Genomic DNA, 14,310 nt, shown 5'->3' with positions numbered 1-14,310 from the left:
GTAAATTCTAGTGGATTTCTCTGAAAGTGTAGCCTAGATTCTATGCTGGTGGTTTGTTTGGCTAATACCCATAACTTGTGCCTAGAATAACACCTTCAACATATCACTTTAACGAAGCTACAGCCAAAAGACATGTGCAATCTTTCAGCAGGTTTCATATTTACCTGTGTCACACACATTAGCGTCACCACAATACATGATTAGAATTGCCGGGGGGGGGGGGGGGGGGGGGGGGGGGGGGGGCAGTGGCACTGTGCAAGTTTAACACAATTTCTATACTCAATGGTAATCACAAAGCCAATCACAAAGGATGGACTAATACATATCTAAGTAGGGGCCAAGCCTTTGCTATTTGAAATCATAGTGTAATTCTATGTTTGAATACAAAACCATTAGCACCATTCTAGGCAAGAGTTGTGGGTAATAGCCCAAATCAACGACAAACATAGACTTTATCCTAGTAAAAGGTTTGAACTGAAAATCACACCTCTACCATCTAAAATACCTTTCCAAAACTTTTTTTAAATGGTAAAAAATGTACACTATAGGTTTGTTGCTTGTGACTGTTTCAATACTTGATTCCACGTCACTTTCCAGTGCTTGGTAAAATGGGTTTACGGTAAATCAATCTGTTAACTCTGACTTGAATGGAGTATGGATGTAGCAATAAATTAGATATCCTTTTCTTGTCGTATAATCGATTACCATTAATCTGTGTCTGGATTAAAAAGGAACTGAAATGTCTGATCTGGCAGTCTAATCCAAGTCAGCAAAGTTGAAATCTTCATCAAGAATTTCTTCATCTGTGAATAAACTCTGAAGTAAATTTCCTGAAAAATAAAAACCAAAAAAAAGACAACTTTCAAAAATATGACAATCAACAACAGTATATTATTAACTCTAAAAGACAGATTAGAAAAGCAGGTTAAAAATGTGAGAGCTAAATTCACTAAATATATAGCTGGCACAGATATGATTACGGGGGTCAATGCACATACAACAAATATGGCCGCCATTCAGCCATATTTGATTCAGTCGCAAAACAAAGAGACATGCATATGTATTACATAGCAAGTAACCTTTGTGCCAAGTTAAACTGAAATCGCTCTACATGCCAGAGATATGAGGGTATTCTCGTCATTATGAATGTTGATTTAATACATACAGTAACATATTTGTAACTATCTCTAGGTCAATGACATACCTAAAGCTCCACCTGGCTGTGAGTTTTCTTGTTTTGGTGGTGGCATACCAAAGAACAGTTGTCCAATTCTACCTATATAGTCCATGTAACTTGGATCTCTATTTAATGAGGGCTGGTACTTTTCACACAACACTGAGAAAACTGTCAATTTACCCCTGTAAACAGAGTAGAAAACAAATGATAGAGTTGACTTCATGATGAACATTGATTGTGATGTTCATGCACACACACACACACATGCTTACATAGGCACACATGCAATGTATACATACATACATACATACATACATACATACATACATACATACATATATACATACATACATATATACATACATACATACATACATACATACATACATACATACATACATACATACATACATACTTACATACATATATACATACATACATACATACATACATACATACATACATACATACATACATACTTACATACATATATCCATGCATGTATGCATGCACGCACGCATGCACACACACACACACACACATGCACACACACACATGCACACACACACACACACACACACACACACACACACACACATGCACACACACACAGACAGACAGAGGCTGTAAATGTTGTACGAGTGTTCATGTACCACATGCACCCAAATTCAATACAATCGCATGGATATTAGATTGACTAAAGACTATTGATGAGAAACAGACAGAATGTGAGAGAAACTCTGGTAAGACATGCCTACTAAATTGTCAAGCTTCGTTTCATCTGTTCACTATCCTTGACAAGTAAATTACATGGTACCAATCACTACAAATACCCCCGGTACATTGCCAAATATCTAAGTATCTCACAACATTGTCAACTTACCCCTGTACTGCAAGCAATAAAAACCAAATGAAATTCAACAATGGCTTTATAAACGGTGGCCCCTTCTCTATATCTGGGTGTTGTTCTGTATATGCATAAAATACCACTGATGCAGTTTTCTCATTTTTCAAACATAAAAGTCTGTAAAAAAGAAGAAGATATAAATAGAGAAATTAAAATTTTACAAATTTACTTCTTGTTTGTTTTTCATCTAAGCTTGTCAACGAGTGCTCATTAAAACAACATAGCCGTGGGTGTAGCAAATCGAGATCGACAAAATTTGGCTGAGCCAGGACTTTATAGATTATAACAGGGAGCTTGCAAACCCACCATGTTGAATGTTGCATCATGGGAAATGTGATAATAAATACTAATCAAATAGTATTGTAAACAATACTGTTACATAGTTTTTAACCACAAATGACCAATTCATAGTCACCCTGACCATTGTGGGAGATTTATTTTATCGATAGCTCCTGATTAGGTATTACGATAACTTGACCACAGATAATCCCATAGTCTTTTGCATCTGAGCATGCTCAGTCTGGATGGCAAGTTCCCTATTCAGTTGTGCTATAGAAAAAACCCAGCAAACTCACTGAAAAAAACACACACAAAAAAGACTACTTACTGGAGTACTGTTTGTGCTACAAACAAATCTTCTTCATTTCTAATACCCTTAACTGTTGAAAATTCTACAAGCATAGTTGCACAAGCTTCGCCATCCGATGAATGTAAGAAATGATACCTGGACTCTCTATAATTCTTTTCTGTTTTAATAAATGATAACAAGTGATGGTAGTGTTAATAGTATGCATTACTGATGATAATTCCAATGGCATGAGTTGATTGCTGAAAATGTTAGGGCGTTCCATCCACAGTGACAAAAGTGATGTACTCAAACTTGAATACTTTTGTAAAGGTTCCAGAAAATGGTGTCTGAGGGTGGGGTGGTGGGACCAAAGTCTGGTGAAAGTGTCATAGATTCAGCATCTTTGGTGGGGAACCAAATCACAATGTCACACTGTGACAGTATTACGAAATGCACAGTATACACAGTTCATGTTCAATGAAACTTAGTCATCAGTGTGTCTGATATTATGAAACGTACACAGTTCATGTTCATTAGAACTCAGTAATCACAGTGTGTCTGATATCATGAAATGTACACAATACAGTGTTTATTGGAACTTGGTAATCACAGTGTGTCTGATATCATGAAATGTACACAATAGTGTTTATTGGAACTCAGTAATCACAGTGTGTCTGATATCATGAAATGTACACAATACAGTGTTCATTAGAACTCAGTAATCACAGAGTGTCTGATATCATGAAATGTACACAATAGTGTTCATTAGAACTCAGTAATCACAGTGTGTCTGATATCATGAAATGTACACAATACAGTGTTTATTGGAACTTGGTAATCACAGTGTGTCTGATATGAAATGTACACAATAGTGTTCATTAGAACTCAGTAATCACAGTGTGTCTGATATCATGAAATGTACACAATACAGTGTTTATTGGAACTTGGTAATCACAGTGTGTCTGATATGAAATGTACATGTACATAATCATTGGGATTTTGTAATCACAGTGCGTCTGATGATAGTGCCATGAAACTTGATGTGGACATACAAAGAATAGACTAGTACAAATGTGTGTGTTCTATAGTTTTGTTTAACAACTGGCATTCAAACCAACCAAGTTTACTAAAAGTCTACAAAAACTTGACTAACCTTGCCAAAATATCATTGCTAACTGTCTATGAAGATCTGGGTGACCCGTTTTGTAAGAATTTTCACTTTTTGTTGACCATTTTAATGATGCATTAATATATTGTGGTCTCTCTGGTGATTCAGGATCTAATAATCTGTATAAGCTACAAAGTTTACCTGCAAAGATAAATATATACAATTTCACTCTATAAAAATAAATATTTTGATACCCAAAAGTTTCAGTGCAAAAGTATCTTTTCAAATTTGGGCATTAATTTAATCGCTGGATTGACGGTGACAGAATTCCTACACAAAAGAACCATCATAGTGCAAAACATACATATGTCTACACACACACACACACACACACACACATACACACACACACACACACACACACACATACACACACACAGACAACCATACACACAGACAAAGGCAGACACACACACAGACACACATGAGCGCACACAAAGAGACAGAGCCAGACACAGACAGACACACACAGATACACTCACACAGACACACACACAGACACACACACACACACACACAGAAACAGACAGACAGACAGACAGACAGACAGACAGACAGACAGACAGACACATACAGGAGACTTGACTTACCTAAGATATCTTTATTTACAGGATGATTTGTCTTATTTAATGCTTCAACTAACAACATGGATAAATCTGCTCCACTACCATGCTGGAATAAAACATACATGTAGCATTATGTAAGAATTATATCAAGTACAGATAATTCAACTTATTGACAAAATTTTCTATCAGGCAGAACAATTTCATTCTTGCCTGTTATTGTGTCATTCAGTTACTATTTATGAGCTGTTGTCTTAACTGACAGACATTATTTAGCTCCCATTCTAAGTGCTCATATGTGTAGTATTCACTGTATTTATTAAAGACAGTACATTTTGTATTTGGCTCTCAGTCTCAGCCTAGGCTTATAAAATGTAGGTGTGGGATTGAAACACTTTACCAAATCATTGATAGTGTTGAATGCATTGCCTGTGAGAGTCTAAACATACAGTGTGTGTTATGTCTCTTGCAGGCAATGTATTCATCACAAAGTAACAGTTAAATGCTGTGTAATTATACATGCTATAATATAGTGTTTACTTTGCCTAATCACATCAATATTTTTAGTTTCAATTATCGCCATAAAACAGATGTCATTTCAAATGATTTGTATCAGATGAAATTGGTATTTCATTTACATGTAAAATGTCTTAAAAATAAAAGAAAAACAAGCAGCAATACCTGGTCATGTTTCAATAGGAGATGAGCACCTGAATATAGTAATTCTATCACTTCTGCATGTTTTTTCTGTGTCATATACCTAGAAAGGAAAAAAACAACATACGGCCTATTAAGATTACTATACCACATAGTCTAGGAGGTATCCTTGGTTTTCAATCTCTCTCCCTACATCTAGTCAAATGCCATGTGGATGTATGTTGAACAAATTGCAAATTACCATCACAGCTGTATTTAATCCAATTGCCACGAGTTACATTTCGCATTTCTGAAGTCTTCATCTTCTCATGTTAGTCTGAAGGGCCTAGTCGTTGGTATATGTTACCAGTCACTATTATATAAGCGGAAACTAAGACTGGAACTTTCACTTTCAGTCTACTACTAGTCATGCTCGTATCCTCACCAAGCTACCCTCACCAATGTCCCTACACTACAGCTGCAATAATTGTAGCTTTGTTTTCATTTACAATATTTTTTTAAATATTTTATGGCGTGTGCCGCCACATTTTTCATTTTTATTTTCTTACGGGGTTTGCAAAGGAAAACTAGCAGAGGACAGCGACGGAGCGAAATCTCTACAGTACTACAATGGTATCCAGTCAAAACGTCCCCGGGTCAAAACGTCCCCGGTTTCCATAAGTCAAAACGTCCCCGGGTCAAAACGTCCCCAGGTCAAAACGTCCCCGTCTTTCCATTTTCCTCGACCCAAACTATTTGTGTGAGTGAGTGTGTGTGTGTGTGTGTGTGTTACATTATATCCTTATTTCTTACTATTTCTTACATCACAATACAGTAATGTGACTGCGTACCCACCTCAGGTGCCCAAAATACGTTTATGCGGCTCCCATGGATCGGCTAACACAAGTGCTAATTAGCGACACAAATGAAGAGGGCGGTAAGGTTTGAAGTCACGCGTGGCGACGCTTCAAATACTTGAATGTTGCGATTGATCAATGTATTTAGCACATCATGCAAATATAGTTAATCGTGATGAACGAAAGTAGTATGCACTGGCAAGTCGGTGAAAACTAAATTGTATCTTTCACGGTAAATCACGAACAGAAAATGGTTCGGAATATGGGCATCGATACTTGACCGTGTTTTAGGGAAGGAACGGAAACTGTTACACAGTCAAGTGTCTTGGTTAAATTTTGGTCATACCCGAGGACGTTTTGACCCGGGGACGTTTTTGACCCGGGGACGTTTTGACCCGGGGACGTTTTGGTCATACCCGGGGACGTTTTGACCCGGGGACGTTATGACTGGTAAGCCTACAATGTCCCATCTCTCCGAGAGTCTGAAACATACCATACAACTATTGACACGTCATTCATAAAATGAATGCATTTATTCACTGAAATACAATAACCCATCGGTTATGATACATTCAAATTGTTGTTTCTAATGGAAACGTGGAAAGTACGTTCATCTCTGGGACACAAGCACGCGTTTACCAGAAAATAATGCAAGTGCTACGAAGTCAAAGACCTCCATCGTCCGGTTATTCTGAAGATGTCCGAAGTGGTACAGCTGGTTGGACTTTGTTTCTGACGTTCTGCTTTTATATGGTAAATAATAACAAAACGTACCTGAAGTAAAGAGTCCTGTACATTTGATGGGCTTCATAGTAATTGCCCGCCTCGACACTGGCTTTTAATTTCCCTAGTACTCGTTCAACTCCACCACCTCTGCTCGTCGCCATGTTGTTCTTCACAGTGAAAACTCTGTTGGACCGAAGGATTCGTTATTTGTCAGAAGTAACTAAAATTTGTTCAGTGTTATTATTCGTCAATACCCCAATTTGGGTAAATAGTATATCAAACCAAGTGATTTATCTATCCCGTTGTCAATATGTCGACAAATACCCAAAAAATTGAGATTTGTCTTTCTGGTCCTACAAATAAAGGTGAAAGGTTAACATTTCTGTAGGCAGCTGTGGTGGCGCCATTTATATTTATCCACACGTGAAACGCAGTACACACACAGTGCGGTTTATGTGTGTGTACTCAGCTGCATCAGTTCTACTCGTGTAAAGTAATATAGTGTTTTCGATACAGGGTTTACACATGGTGTGTTTATTCACCAAGGCCTAGTCAGTGGTATGTATGCTTATAGAATAATGATCTATTAGATGACTGTATCCACATTATTTATCAAACTGTATTGCTGTTAAAAAAAATTAAAAGTGATATAACTTATAAGCTATATAACTTATAAGGCATGGGCACTTGAATTAATTATCTGTATGAAAATTGTTTTAAAAAATGTCTTGTAAAAAAGAGCTCTTTTTGATATCTTTTTTATGACATCAACATGATATCAAAATTAAGTCATTTGAGAGTCAATTGTGGTTGCCAAATACTATGATGTTAACTAGAGATCTATGGGAAAACAAAAGATTGACAATTTCCTGGAAACCGGTAATAACCCTGAATTTATTTTATATATTTCCAAATTAGCTCCAGAAACAAACTGTATGATATAGCACATTTCTGCTAAAGCATTGCATACATCTTTATCAAACTAAATTTATGTTATATTAATTTTTTGAATTGGTGGAAACAAATGTTATTAAGATATTTACATTCTAAATTTCAGATTCTGTGCAGTGCACTCTGAAGTCAGACATAAGGCAATGGAATATGACATACCAGTATTGCAATAAAAGTGACTTGTGGTCTGTGTAGATGAAGATTCTAAGGGTGTGACTGTCTGCAGTTACTATTAGTCTCATGGCCTCAAGTATGACCTCGGAGTCACCTGAAGATGTTGATAGTTCTGTCAGATCGCTATGGAAACAAGACACAGAATACAGTGCTGATGCTGTTGAGTGGTGTCCAGTTGAGAACTACAAGCATGTCTTAGTCTGTGGAACTTATCAATTGGTAGACCCTGACAAAGTGACTGAGGCAGAAACTGAAGTGACAGAGGCAGACCCTGACAAAGTGACAGAGGCAGAAACTGAAGTGACAGAGGCAGACCCTGACAAAGCAGCAGAGGTAAACAGGATGAAAAATGCAATGAAGAAGTATATATTGCATTATTTCCCCCCCCCCCCCCCCAAAAAAAAAAAAAAAAAAAAAAAAAAAAGTTTGATTTTTTTTACCCTGTAATAGCAGGATATCAGATTGGGAGAAAATCAACTCATGCAGGACAGCACTTTCACCCAAATATCAACAGCTATATGTACAATACGATACAATATTCGTTATATTCAGTGAATATAGCTTTATATCATTGGTTAAATTATTTTTCTACATTTTAGTAGCTAATCACAAACTCCCTTGTATCCTTATAGGAGTAATGGACAATGTAGACTCTATATATTACTGGTCAGCTCTGGGAATAATTATAATGCTCTGAAAACTTGAACGCATCTCCATTCTCAGAGGGACAGAGATGTGTTGGAGTTTTTAGAGTAGATATTTCTAGAGCTAACTGACTGGTAAATAAAACATCCCACACTTCAGTTTCAATGGATGTACTTCCTAATTAGGATGTACGACATTGACTGATTTTTTACACTTAAATTTTGAAGATACACTTTCAGGGCCACCGCGAAACGGATCTACTATTTTCACTATAGCCACTATTTGGACAAGAAGTGTTTTGTATCGTTGTCAGTTCGTATGACTACACACTTCTTCTGTAGACTTTAATGTGACTTATTTATAATGTTCTTCATCTTTTTAAATCTGAATGCTTCAGGAGGATTCTGTATCAGTGCCCGATGAAAATGTTGACCAGCCTAAACAAAGAAAAGGAAGACTTTTAATGTACAATTTAGAAGTTGTAGAAGATACTGATGATGGTACAGGGTCAGTGAAGTTAAATGAAGTGTTGAGAGAAGATTGTCCGGCTATCTTGGATTTAAAATGGTAAAAATAATATGATTCAATGTTTTGATGACATAATGAACTACATGTATATATATTAATAAGCTGTAGAAAGAACCCACACTATGATAAAAAAATTTACATTTTGAACTTCCACCTTGTATCTATAGACATTAGTGAAGATAACTTGATTTCCTTACCAAACACACAAACTCTGAAATAAAAATAGTATTAAAGCAGCACTAGCTGCAAGTAGAACATTTAAAAAAAAACTGTTTTGTTAGATATAATGACATTCATAATATTGTACACCCTGAACAGTATTGAATCACCTGTGGGTAAATGTATTTGTATAGCAGTACACATAGAATAGTGCTATATTAGCAAATGAAACAGTATACTTTTATACTTGATATGGATGCTATAAACAATTGTGGTACATACAGAAAACGGTGTTATGGGTTGTATATTCAATCAAATTGTTTTTTGGGGTCTGCACTCAAAAATCAGCAATTCCAATGAATCATAATTTCAAATTATTACTGCACTACTTATAGATAAAATAGACCTCTACTTTGCAAGTACAATGTCTAATTATTGGTATTTTAACAATTTTCATTGAATAATATTGTTGGTTGTCTGATAGAAAAAAAATGATATCCCAGTTACAGCTAGTACAGTTTTAACAAGATAAAGTTCTTTATCACTATTTGATCATCTATGAGTAAATGAACACCTTTCACCATCACATGTTTATGCCACTGCCACTAGAGGGAGCTCTTTATGTAAGAATGTCTGTCAGTTGGTTTCCACTGTGTAAAATTTCAGTTTTATTCAATGTATTTCTTTTCTTCTTATCTATCAATATCTTCAGGGCTCATCACACTGTGAATGACAAACCATGTCTTGGTATAGTGAACGCTAGTGGAAAACTAGTCCTATACCAAATTCAGGTAAGACCATAGGGAACAGGATGAAAAGTTAATTTTCACTGCGCAATATGTTAATTGATTGAGCAAATGACATGTGAGTTTGTTCTAGGATTAGCAATCTACTAATTAATGCAAAGTTGCTGCTCGGCAAAAAACTCAAACCTAGTATTAAGATATAACATGTAAATGATCCAATGACGTCATTTATTTGTTTAGGACAAAACCTTAACCATCATACTTCATAACAAATTCTTTCAAAATTATTATTCTATTTATCATGTTTTCTGAAATATTTCAAAGCTTTGATATCTCTTCAGGATGACAAGGCAATATTAGAAGAAGAGTGTAGTCTTCAAATTGGTGGAGAAAGGTTGGCTTTATCTTTAGATTGGTCAACTGGTGTAACTGCCAGGTAAAAACAATTTAATGATTTCCTGTCATTTTTATTGAAGATTGCGACTCACTTCGTCCCAATTTCCACTCGTCCCTTTCTCAACATGCCCCATTTCAACTCGTCCCATTCTCAACTCGTCCCTTTTCCAACTCACCCCAATTTCAACTCTTACCGGGGGTACCACTCTTTCAAAATCATGTAGGAAAGTAATTTGCAGACTTTTGCAATATGATTTACGTGTAATTTAGTTATAAAAGATGTTACGATACTACGTCAGTCATCTTAAAGACGTAAAAAACACTGTCTTAAATCTATACTGACTTATCTGTTTGGTTTATCCCTCCTTTGTTTTGGTAGGAAAACAATAAAGGTCTTGTTACCATCCAAATTTTATCAAACTTAGTGAATTTACAAGCTATCCTTTCCTGTTAAACACATCCAGATCAACTTACTTGTATTTTGACAATCCTGGTTGCTATTTGCAGTTGACCACTAGATGGCAGTGTTTATCACTCCAATCTAGTTGTTGGTACCAGCATAGAAAGGTGCAACAAAGATATAATCTAATGCTTGTCATATGTTTGCATTTACCAGTTCCACTCCTAGTATTATAGTCAGTGATTCAGCCGGTGAATTAACACTATGTCAATATCAACAATCTAATATTGTCAAGACACTGCAATGGTCAGCACATGACTTTGAAGCATGGATTGCTGCTTTTAATTATTGGCAGCCAGATATAGTGTATTCAGGTATGTCTAGCTAGTATGTATCTAGCTATCAAGTGTCATTAGCCAGATATAGTGTATTCAGGTATGTTCAGCTATAGTATGTATCTGGGTACCAAGTGTTAACATCAGCAATGAAGTTGATATCTTTGTGGATAATTTGGTGATTTTGTCATGCAAACACATTGCACCCAGAAGGACTGCTTTCTCTTGTATCAGAGAAAATATAGTATGATGTAAGCAGTTATTTTTTATCACACTTTTTTCGGATCCTTTCCCAAAACCGATAAGATGGTAGTACATGTACAATAAAAGCCAGCGTTTTGTTACATTATAGGTGGTGATGACTGCAAACTAAAATGTTGGGACACAAGGACAGATTGTACACACCCAGTCATTGTTAGTAAAAGGTAAATAGAGGGGACATCTTTACACACCTCAATATATAAATAATGCAATCTTATTGCTATAGGAACTATTCCCATAGCAATAGTTCCTATAGCAATCTTATTGCTATAGGAACTATTGCTATGGGAACATCTGAGATACTTTTTAATTAGGTGAAGCCTAAATTAACCCAAGGCAATATACCATAAAAAGTTGTACCTTGTGGAGCCAGTTATCTATTTTCCAGAGTTCATTTCATGTTCCAGCCACAATTTAATCCCCCTTAAGTTTGACACACACACACACACACACACACACACACACACACACACACACACACACACACACACATGCACACCTACACACACATACTCACAAATACACACATGCATACCTACACACACACATGCACACACATACACATGCACACCTACACACACATGCACACACACATACACATGCACACCTACACACACACACACACACACATGCACACACACACATGCCCCCCCTCCCACCCACACACACACACATCCACACACAATTTGTATTCCAAGACATTTGACCTTGAGTCATATGGAAAAGACATGCATTTGTTTTTTATCTCTCTTGGTTTATAGGCATGATATGGGTGTATGCAGCATTCAAAGCAATAGATGCAGAGAAAATATACTAGCAACAGGAAGGTAAGCATAAATATACCTAGCAACTGAAAGGTAAGCATAAATACACCTAGCAACTGGAAGGTAAGCATAAATATACCTAGCAACTGGAAGGTAAGCATAAATATACCTAGCAACTGGAACTTAAGCAAAAATATACCTGGCAAGGATAACATATACCTAGCAACTGGAAAGTGAGCATGATACCTTGCAAAATAATGAATACAATTGAAAGATATTCAGTTTTAAGAGTTTTTAACCCTGAGATGCCGTAGACTTTTCATACAAAAGACTCCCTAGGCTAATGACTTTTATCACTACAGCTATGAATACCTACCCTATTGTATTTAGTCAATGCATAGTTAAATCAAATTACTGGACCCAGCTTGTAGGAGTGAATTTAGTAGATTAAAATATGACATCATTTGTGTTTCAGCTATGATGAGAATGTGTTGCTATGGGATACAAGGCAGATGAAACAACCGTTGTGTACAACTGATGTAGATGGTGGTGTATGGAGAGTGAAATGGCATCCACTCCATGGAGACTGGTTACTGACTGCCTGTATGCATAATGGGTTCCATATATTAGACTGCACAACTATAACAGGTATAAATATGGAAATACTTCAAATTTATATATATACTTGGATTATTTCATTACATTAAAATAAAATGTTTTTATATAACAATTAACAAAGAAGGGAGATGTATTCAGTGATATGAGATGTACAGCAACCATGGGCATGCACCATAGCAACAACCAATCAATAGTATGTATATGTATATGTTTTTAAATCTATTTATTTAACTTTGACATTAGTCAGGTAGTCCACACAGGTGAGGAACACCTATAAACGTGGACCCCAAAAACAAATATACATAGAAATAAAAGACAACTGGCAAGATAACAAGTGATAGGTACTGAAAGATGCCTCCACCCCCCCCCCCACCCAATCAACGACTTTGAAAAATTATTTTATTTGTTACCCAACCACTACTTTTCTACCAGTGCCATTAGCACTATATTTTTAACACAGCTTAATTTCCACTGTCTCCTTTCCCTTTCTACAGAAGGAAGTGTGGAAATCCTGAAATCTTACCATGGCCATGATTCCTTAGCCTACGGAGTGGACTGGTGTCAGATGGAAGTACAGAGACTTCAACAACTTGTAGCTTCTTGTTCTTTTTATGATCATGTTCTTCATCTTTGGGGTTGGAGTTAAGAGATATTGCATGGTGAACTGATGATATATATATGCTGGTACAAGTAGTAGGCAATTGTATTCAGAAAGACGATTGGGATGGGGTAGATATATGGCTGCATGTTAACTCAAAAACTGAGGTTTTACATATGCTAATTTGTTGTAATTTTAGAAGGGAACAAAGACGTGGCTGATTTTGACCTACTTTAGTTGATGACAGCAAGTCACCAAAAGTCACTTCCACCACCTCTGCACCACAAAACTTCTCTAAAAAATAGGAGAAATATATTAAAATTAGCTATAAACTGACCTCTTTCATTGGGTAGGGAAGTCTGTGTACCATACCCAATTACTTATGCTATTAATGTCATCATTAGTATCCCAGTCACCAAGAGCATTAGAGTCTGTATCTAATGTTTCCACATTACAGGTCTTAGGTAGGAAGAGACTGATAGATAGGGGTACTGGTGACATCAGCATAAGTAATTGGGCACCATACCCAGAACTCCCTACCCCTGTCAGAGGTCAATTCACGGTTCAGTTTGAATAATTCTATTTTTAGAGAAGTCTTGCAAATATAGAGTAGTGAAAGCAACTTTTTATAATGGGACATCAACTAAAGTAGCCGTGACAAAAAAGCCACACCTTTGTAACCCTACAAGTTATTGAGAACTGCTTTCAAAATGATCATGCATGTAGAGTCAAGAATACAGTTTTGTTTGACTAAATATGAATAAATTACATATAGGAAGGGCTCTGTGGTATATCAACAAATGATACTTTGGCCAATATAAGTGATGTCAAAGGAAAGTATTTATAACAAGACATTCCAAATTAGTTGTTTGATATCATCCACAATAATACTGTTACACTGTACGGATGAGTTGTCAATGATCTGAGCATTTACAACATTTATTTTGTAAAAACTACTTCAGAACTTTTATGTTCTGTTCACTGATTATCCCGTAAAAAAAAGTTTTTTATCAAATACTGAACATGATTGGACTCTGAGCAACTCTTTCATTGTGATGTGACTTGATATATATTTCTCGCAAAACATGAGATACCATTAAATGTAAAAATATTTGGGTTTTTCTTAGAATAAA

At 36.1% G+C, this 14,310-nt stretch overlaps 2 protein-coding genes across 2 annotated transcripts; one reads left to right on the top strand and one right to left on the bottom strand.

The window, feature by feature from the left end:
* Nucleotides 1–402: 402 nt before the first annotated feature.
* On the bottom strand, nucleotides 403–6,772 carry LOC144435783 (Golgi to ER traffic protein 4 homolog). The gene is made up of 8 exons (XM_078124403.1): nucleotides 6,651–6,772; nucleotides 5,065–5,143; nucleotides 4,411–4,492; nucleotides 3,806–3,961; nucleotides 2,692–2,830; nucleotides 2,061–2,201; nucleotides 1,205–1,359; nucleotides 403–830 (listed from the first exon to the last, which is right to left on the bottom strand). The coding sequence occupies exons 1-8, from the start codon at nucleotides 6,761–6,763 to the stop codon at nucleotides 757–759; spliced, it is 939 nt and encodes a 312-aa protein (XP_077980529.1). The 5' UTR covers nucleotides 6,764–6,772; the 3' UTR covers nucleotides 403–756.
* Nucleotides 6,773–7,036: 264 nt separating this feature from the next.
* LOC144435604 (diphthine methyltransferase-like) lies at nucleotides 7,037–14,262 on the top strand. Its single transcript, XM_078124195.1, has 10 exons — nucleotides 7,037–7,160; nucleotides 7,660–8,060; nucleotides 8,770–8,939; nucleotides 9,772–9,850; nucleotides 10,147–10,241; nucleotides 10,818–10,975; nucleotides 11,289–11,361; nucleotides 11,959–12,024; nucleotides 12,437–12,609; nucleotides 13,074–14,262. The coding sequence occupies exons 2-10, from the start codon at nucleotides 7,794–7,796 to the stop codon at nucleotides 13,223–13,225; spliced, it is 1,233 nt and encodes a 410-aa protein (XP_077980321.1). The 5' UTR covers nucleotides 7,037–7,160; nucleotides 7,660–7,793; the 3' UTR covers nucleotides 13,226–14,262.
* Nucleotides 14,263–14,310: the final 48 nt, after the last annotated feature.

This window comes from Glandiceps talaboti, chromosome 5, assembly GCF_964340395.1.
Source record: "Glandiceps talaboti chromosome 5, keGlaTala1.1, whole genome shotgun sequence".
Classification (NCBI taxonomy): domain Eukaryota; kingdom Metazoa; phylum Hemichordata; class Enteropneusta; family Spengelidae; genus Glandiceps; species Glandiceps talaboti.
The sequence above is the reverse complement of the archived record's forward strand: the minus strand, read 5'-3'. Positions and strand labels throughout refer to the sequence as shown.

Bases quoted from the DNA above. Each gene is read 5' to 3' on its own strand.
- LOC144435783 (XM_078124403.1), bottom strand. From the start codon at position 6,763: ATGGCGACGAGCAGAGGTGGTGGAGTTGAACGAGTACTAGGGAAATTA. The intron at 3,962-4,410 runs GTAAGTCAAGTC...TTATCTTTGCAG, and splicing joins TGTAAATAAAGATATCTTAG to GTAAACTTTGTAGCTTATAC. The intron at 831-1,204 runs GTATGTCATTGA...TTTATTTTTCAG, and splicing joins ACAGCCAGGTGGAGCTTTAG to GAAATTTACTTCAGAGTTTA.
- LOC144435604 (XM_078124195.1), top strand. From the start codon at position 7,794: ATGGCCTCAAGTATGACCTCGGAGTCACCTGAAGATGTTGATAGTTCT. The intron at 9,851-10,146 runs GTAAGACCATAG...ATATCTCTTCAG, and splicing joins TAGTCCTATACCAAATTCAG to GATGACAAGGCAATATTAGA. The intron at 10,976-11,288 runs GTATGTCTAGCT...GTTACATTATAG, and splicing joins GCCAGATATAGTGTATTCAG to GTGGTGATGACTGCAAACTA.